This window comes from Chenopodium album, chromosome 26 (genome assembly GCF_948465745.1).
Source record: "Chenopodium album chromosome 26, dcCheAlbu1.1, whole genome shotgun sequence".
NCBI lineage: Eukaryota > Viridiplantae > Streptophyta > Magnoliopsida > Caryophyllales > Amaranthaceae > Chenopodium > Chenopodium album.
The window spans coordinates 7158062-7165733 of record NC_137859.1 but is presented as its reverse complement, the minus strand read 5'-3'; the positions used below and the strand labels follow the sequence as shown (position 1 = coordinate 7165733).

The 7672-nt window shown below is 31.6% G+C and overlaps 1 protein-coding gene across 1 annotated transcript; it reads left to right on the top strand.

Moving 5' to 3' along the window:
• Positions 1–229: 229 nt before the first annotated feature.
• On the top strand, positions 230–7086 carry LOC145616410 (beta-amyrin synthase 1). Its single transcript, XM_081671122.1, has 18 exons — positions 230–669; positions 2355–2540; positions 2669–2758; positions 2864–3061; positions 3169–3253; positions 3351–3517; positions 3616–3807; positions 3913–4026; positions 4146–4268; positions 4366–4488; positions 4615–4713; positions 5076–5132; positions 5261–5307; positions 5436–5579; positions 5711–5888; positions 6134–6211; positions 6508–6591; positions 6707–7086. Exons 1-18 carry the CDS (start codon positions 469–471, stop codon positions 6830–6832), a joined length of 2292 nt encoding a protein of 763 aa, XP_081527248.1. The 5' UTR covers positions 230–468; the 3' UTR covers positions 6833–7086.
• The last annotated feature ends 586 nt before the right edge of the window (positions 7087–7672 follow it).

Here is a 7672-nt window from a genome sequence, read left to right as displayed (position 1 = left end):
AGTTCACATGATTAATAGACAATAAATTCGACAACAAATAAATCGTCATAGACGAAGATTGCTTTCTTATCAACGAGGGGCACGAGGAGCGCGGGATATAGCTAACTTCGTCCTTCCTATTCCTACATAAATATTTTTATTTTCATTTTTTCTTTTCCCACTTAGTTATTGGACCAACCTAGCATATTATATAATATATATGCATGCATAATTTCACACACATATTTATACATCAAAGTTTTCATATAAAATAAAGTCATTCAACTTCACTCTACCATATCTAGTTAAGCACAACAAAACAAAAAACTTGCCAACTACAATACATAGTATTTTGAGCTGATCAATCAGCTATACTGTCAATTAGTTTGGTCACAGAAATTGTGACCCGTAATTTGATCGCGATTTGCACATTTATAATTTTTGCTCAGGAAATTTAATTTTCTCTACGTGCTAAATTGGGATTATAAAATGTGGAGGTTAAAAGTTGGAGAAGGTGCAAATGAACCTTATTTATACAGCACTAATAACTTTGTTGGGCGACAAACTTGGGAGTTTGATCCTAACTATGGCACCCCTGAGGAGAGGGAGGAGGTGGAGGAAGCTCGTCGTAACTTCTACAACAATCGATTCAAAGTTAAGCCTTGTGGTGATCTCATATGGCGTCTTCAGGTTCGTTTTCTGGCTTTATTGTAGATCATATTCAACTTTTATGGATTACTTTGTATAAACTCGGAAGTTTTTATTTATTTATTTTTCCTTAAAATAAGGTTAAACAAGGTTGAGAAATTTTGAAGTGATTGATGATAAACTTCCCCTTACTATTAGTCTATTACATAGAATTTGCAAAATCATGAGATACTTATGTAGACTTTTTTAAATGAAATTTTCCTTCATAAACGGAAGTATTATAAAGAGTTTGGGAGCAAGTAATACAGTGATTTTTCACACTAATATAAAATGTCATTACAAAGTCCTTATTCAAATTACATGCCAAACGCTGAAAATTCTACAATAGTCATTTAAATCAAAATCTCGAAAATTGGATATTGTACGGCTTATGTTAATAAATCACACTATCAAAATTTTATAATCTCAACCCGTCTAGACAAATTAAACGTTCCAATAGTGATATTCTCTGTATTATGAAGTACGTTACTATGTTATTAATAATGTTTGGGTTTGAGAAAGCTCAATTAATCGATCAACCCTGCAAAACTCAATATTAATTGAACACAAGTTTAATTAAGTTTATTACACTCAATTAAAAAGTTGCAACAATAATTCCCCAACAATGATATAATATACTTCGAATCTAATAACTTTACGCTAAGTTAACCCTAAATTTTAAAGAATCCAATTAGATTTTAAGTCAACGGACGCCAAGATTACTCGATATGGAAATATACTATAATAAGTTTACCCATTAATTAATTGATAAATTAGAAATTGTGTGGTAGTTGGATTTTCACAAATTGGGGTAAATTGTCCCTCGCGCACCTCGTGGGTAGGTTGAGTTTAATCGGATTTTTACGACTACCAAAATCTATACACTCTACTATATTATTAATATACTATACTTTAAAGTCTACTTATTAATGAAAAATCGAACATGTCAAATAAGAAAATCTTTAAAATGAGAATGATTTTATGATATACTTTGTATTTTTATAAATTGTAGGTATAATTACATGTTGAGACAACTATGTGTCTTTTTTTTTACCGGATTGTGTCTATTACCTCTTATTTTTCCAAATATCGAAAAATTTTGTGAGCTGGAATAATCAAAATGAATATGCACATTTAATTGGAATTGAAATGTACGCAAATATAATTAAAATAATATACATGTACTTTTCAATTGAAAACAATTGTACATCTAGTCCTCAACTACTGTACAATGATAAGTCACAATGACATTAATAACTAGGGACGAGCGATTGAACGTGTGAAGATGCACAAACCTCAAATATTTGTCCTAAAACAAATATATGCTACTTTAATTTGTAAAATTTAATAATTCGTATAATATGAGAAAATCATGTCATAATTTCACAACAATGATTAAAATAAGTAATACTTCCTCCATTTCTATTTAGTTGACGTGTTTGATTTTAGCACATATATTAAGGAGAGAAGAGAGAGTGAGAGAAAATGAAAAAACAAATGAGGTAACTTGTAAATGCAAGGTAAAAAAGTTATCCCAAAAGAAAACGTGCCAACTAAAAAAAATTTCCTAAAAAGAAATACGTATCACCTAAAAAGAAATAAAGGTAGTAATAATTTAGATGCAAGATTTTTTCTAGTTTCACTTGTTTAATAACCACTAATTATGCATTTAATCACTTGAACCATAGTTCCTAAGGGAGAAAAACTTCAAGCAAACAATAGCTCAAGTGAAGGTGGAAGAAGGAGAGGAGATCACGTACGAAACCGCGACGACAACACTAAAGAGAGCAGTGAATGTATTCACAGCCCTGCAGTCTGACCAAGGCCATTGGCCTGCTGAAATTGCTGGCCCTCAATTTTTCCTCCCTCCTTTGGTTAGTCCCTTAACCATATACATCTCATTTATGTCGTAATTGCATCATTTTATAACCAAGTTTACAAGAGTTATAATGTATTTATAAGATTTATAACATGTTCATATTAAACATGTAATGTCATGCAGGTTTTCTGCTTATACATTACAGGGGATCTGAATTCTGTTTTCGGACCAGAGCATCGCAGAGAGATTCTTCGTAGCATCTATTATCACCAGGTTAACTCATATTCTTTACAATGATGAATTGACGAGGTTAGACCATGAAAATACAACTTTTTTTTAAGAAAAAATTGGACTAATCATATAAATTTATTGTAATAGAATGAAGATGGAGGTTGGGGATTGCATATCGAAGGACACAGTACCATGTTCTGTACTGCCCTCAACTACATTTGTTTGCGAATGCTTGGAATCGGACCTGATGAAGGCGATGACAATGCTTGTCCTAGGGCTCGTAAATGGATCCTTGACCATGGTAGCGTTACTCATATGCCTTCTTGGGGAAAAACTTGGTTATCTGTAAGTAATTTGACATATTTTCGCATCAGTCATAACTTGACCATTTTTAAATACTTGTGATTAACCAAGCAATGTGATTGTAACAAAACATGTTTCTATCAATTTAGATACTCGGCTTGTTTGATTGGTCCGGAAGTAATCCAATGCCACCCGAGTTCTGGATCCTTCCATCTTTTCTTCCTATGTATCCTGGTATAAAATTTCATAATCCCTAGTAGATATCTTGTACAAGTTATGTTTAATTTCTTGAAAATTTTGGTACTAAAATTTGATGTTAATTATTATGCAGCAAAAATGTGGTGCTATTGTCGAATGGTATATATGCCAATGTCATATTTGTATGGGAAGAGATTCGTAGGTCCAATCACACCTCTCATTAAACAGCTTAGAGAAGAGCTCTACAACGAACCCTTTGAGCAAATTAGTTGGAAGAAAGTGCGCCACTTTTGTGCACCGGTAAGCTCGTATAGCTTGTGCCTTTATATTATCGTTCAATAAACTCATAAATATTAAAACGTACACTAATTAAACTTATTATTATGATTACTCAACAGGAGGATCTCTACTACCCTCATCCATTGATTCAAGATCTAATGTGGGACGCTCTTTACCTCTTTACGGAGCCTCTCCTTACTCGTTGGCCTTTTAACAAGTTGATTCGAAAGAAAGCACTAGAAGTTACAATGGAACACATTCATTACGAAGATGAGAACAGTCGTTACATAACCATTGGATGTGTTGAGAAGGTAATGATAAATAAGTTTATAATAATGTACAAGTAGCATGGGATTATTACACTAATTTAGTGCATTAAGATATAACATTGACTAATATTGCTTTGAATTATGTAGGTTTTATGTATGTTAGCTTGTTGGGTTGAAGACCCTAAAGGGGATCATTACAAAAAACATCTTGCAAGAGTCCAAGATTACATTTGGATTGCTGAAGATGGATTAAAAATGCAGGTATTTTAACATCAAACTAAAGAGAGTTTTTATTAATAAGCAAGTACTTGCAAAATTCTCCAAATTATGAAAATTGATCATTACTAATCCACGTAAAAATACAAAATTAAAAAATGCAGAGTTTTGGAAGTCAACAATGGGATTGTGGATTTTCCGTCCAAGCATTGCTAGCTTCAAATCTTACCCTTGACGAAATCGGACCTGCTCTCAAGAAAGGTCACTTCTTCATTAAAGAGTCACAGGTATTCATTTTTTCTTATTACGTGAATGTTTCATGTGTATATGGTGCATACATGATTGAAATGTAAAACTAATGCTACATGTTTGTCTATAAAATAGGTTAAGGACAATCCGTCTGGTGACTTCAAAGCTATGCACCGCCATATATCGAAGGGAGCATGGACTTTCTCTGATCAAGATCACGGTTGGCAAGTCTCTGATTGTACCGCGGAAGGCCTTAAGGTAAGACCCTTAAACAAGAGCAATGTATAAGTAGATTGTACATATTTTTGTTAAAAAAAAATGTACTTGTAATGCATTATGATGTTTGATAATACAATTAACTTTGGTTTATTTTGTATCATATAGTGTTGTCTAATCTTATCAACAATGCCCCCGGAAATTGTTGGAGAAAAGATGGACCCTGAGCGACTTTATGATTCCGTCAATGTCTTGCTTTCTCTGCAAGTAAGAATCCATTGCTATTGTAACTCATATGAAGTGTTATCTTTAAGGGTACATATTGATATAGTAAAACATATTCTTGGAGCCTCAACTATCAACTATTCCTAAGCCTCAACTATCAGCTTAAACTTTTGGTTGAGATGGTACTTTAACACATATAGCGGAGATAAATTAAATTGATTGGTATTGATCTAGAGTTCGAGTAATTACAGAGTAGAAGTTAGCTTTCACAGCCAAAACCTAAATATGTTACACCACCTCGCTAATACGAAGTATATCTTTATTTGAAGTGAGAGATCTATTATGTCATATTTCAATTTACTTGCCAAATAAAATATAATATGACATCAACTATTTTTTTTCAGAGTAAAAATGGCGGGTTAGCTGCTTGGGAACCTGCAGGGGCTCAAGAATGGTTGGAGGTGAGCCATTTAATTTTACTACAACGTATTATTTACGTATTATTGTATTAACAATGTTATAGTAATCAATTTGTTAATCAATATATATGTGAGCTTAATATAAGTATGTATATTTTTACGATCTCCAGGTTTTGAACCCAACAGAATTTTTTGAAGGCATTGTCATTGAATATGAGTGAGTATTATAATTCGTAACATACATTTTACTTGGTGTTTACAATTTTTGCATTATTAATTGATTATTATGGTGTTTATTATTTAATTTAATGAGTAGATAGCTAACAAAAAGAATTTCTATAATAGGTACGTAGAATGTACAGCTTCAGCCATTCAAGCTTTAGTTATGTTCAAGAAGTTATACCCAGGCCACAGGAAGAAAGAGATCGACAATTTCGTCGTAAATGCAGTCCGGTACCTTGAGAACACTCAGTTTCCTTGTGGAGGATGGTACGATACGACTTCTAAGTTCTTATGTAACATATTTATACCATTTGTATATTATATTGCACGTAGTTTATACAAGTTGTGTACGCGTTCTTATTGATAAATTTAATCTAACAACGTAAATTGTTTTGTAGGTATGGAAATTGGGGAATTTGCTTCATATATGGGACGTGGTTTGCTCTTGGAGGGCTAGCAGCCGGTGGGAAAACGTACTATAATTGTGCTGCTGTTAGAAAGGGTGTCGATTTTCTACTTACAACGCAAAAGGAGGATGGTGGATGGGGTGAAAGTTATATTTCATGTCCCAAAAAGGTAATTATCTTTGTTGTTATGTCTAGAATTGATTGTCATATTGATAGTTTAAAATTTCCTATTTAGAAGACATATAGGGTTCTACACTATCAAAATGCTAGCCCTATCATGCTAGACCCTAACTAATTAAAGAGTCACGGAATAATACTACTTGTAAAATAAATTTAATACTTATTCCGTTTTTATTAAGTTTTTTCGTCGTTTATTAGGTATGTAATTAATAATTTGTGATTGGTAAACCACAGGAATTTGTGCCAATAGAAGGAAAGTCCAATTTGGTTCAAACCGGATGGGCTTTAATGGGTCTACTTTATGCTGGACAGGTATTTTCATAACTTTACTAATACATCAAATAAACCTAGCTTATCATCATCCTTTTTTTTTTTTTTTTTTTTTCAATTTTTGTTAATTTATAGCTTACCTTAGAATTTATTTTCTAAAATGTTTTTTTTTTTTTAATAATAATTTTTAAATCTAACTATTCATAACTTGGCTATTTATATAGACTCATAACCCTTAAGGCCTTAAGCCTACACTTAATTTTCCATTTTCATATATGCTAACTTCCTGTTTTAGATGTTTGTTTAAAATGACATTAATTTATACAATTTAACATCAGGCGGAGAGGGATCCAACTCCTCTACATCGTGCAGCAAAGCTTTTGATCAACTCCCAACTCGAAAATGGTGATTTTCCTCAACAGGTAACTTATTAATCTCTTATAAAACAGTTCATTTATTTCTTATAATAAAATTATGTATTAATTAATAAACATAATATTAATTAACATAATTTTACTCTTATAATTTGAAAAACAGGAAATTACAGGGGTTTTCATGAAGAATTGCATGTTACATTATCCAATGTATAGGAGTATTTACCCAATGTGGGCACTTGCGGAGTACAGAAAGCGTGTTCCATTACCTTCTATCAAATCTACCTAATCGAGTTTAATTATTTCATTTCAAGCTAGATGTGTAACAATAATTTTGTCCCAAAATAAGTTGTTATCTAATATGAATTATTAGAGTTGTAATTATGTAAAGTTGTACTTAATAAAATGAATAGATAAGTCTTACTTGTTAATGATACGTGGAAAACAAGCGCAAGAGCATGCATAGTACGTACTCAGTGTGAGGATTCATGAATTATAAATGTATTAAAAGATGATTAGTTGAATAAAATGATTAAATTATATGAGAGTGAGACATAGCTCGGGTGGTTAGAGCTTTCCTCTCGATTCTAGAAGAAAAATGAGTATTAGTAGTCAAATACGAGTACTTTTTTATTTTAAACAAAGTTGTCAAATACTTCTTATATGTGTGAATACAAATTTTTAATCTACAAATAATGATTCAAAATAATTAAAATTAGGTTTTGTCCACCAAGCAAGTTATTTTTGCCCTATGAATTCGATTTGAGGTCAAAATTTACAAAAAAATATTGAAAATCCATGTTTTGCATTTTAAAAAAGTACATCGGCTTGCTTTACACATGTAAAATTGGGCATTTTCAAATATATTTTGTCAATTTTAACCTCAAATCGGATCCATGAGGCAAAAATGAGCCTAAAAGGCCAATTCCTTTAAATTAACTTATTAAGAGCATGTTCTTGACACACACACAAAAGAAAAAAAAAAAATTATTTTACATTTTTGGTGATGAATTTTTTTTTTTTGTTTATTTTGGACTTTTATCAATAGTATTTTAAATAAATTTATAGACGAGTGATAGTTTCAAAAAGTAAATTATTTGTGGGTGGTATTACTAGTAGTATACAAAAG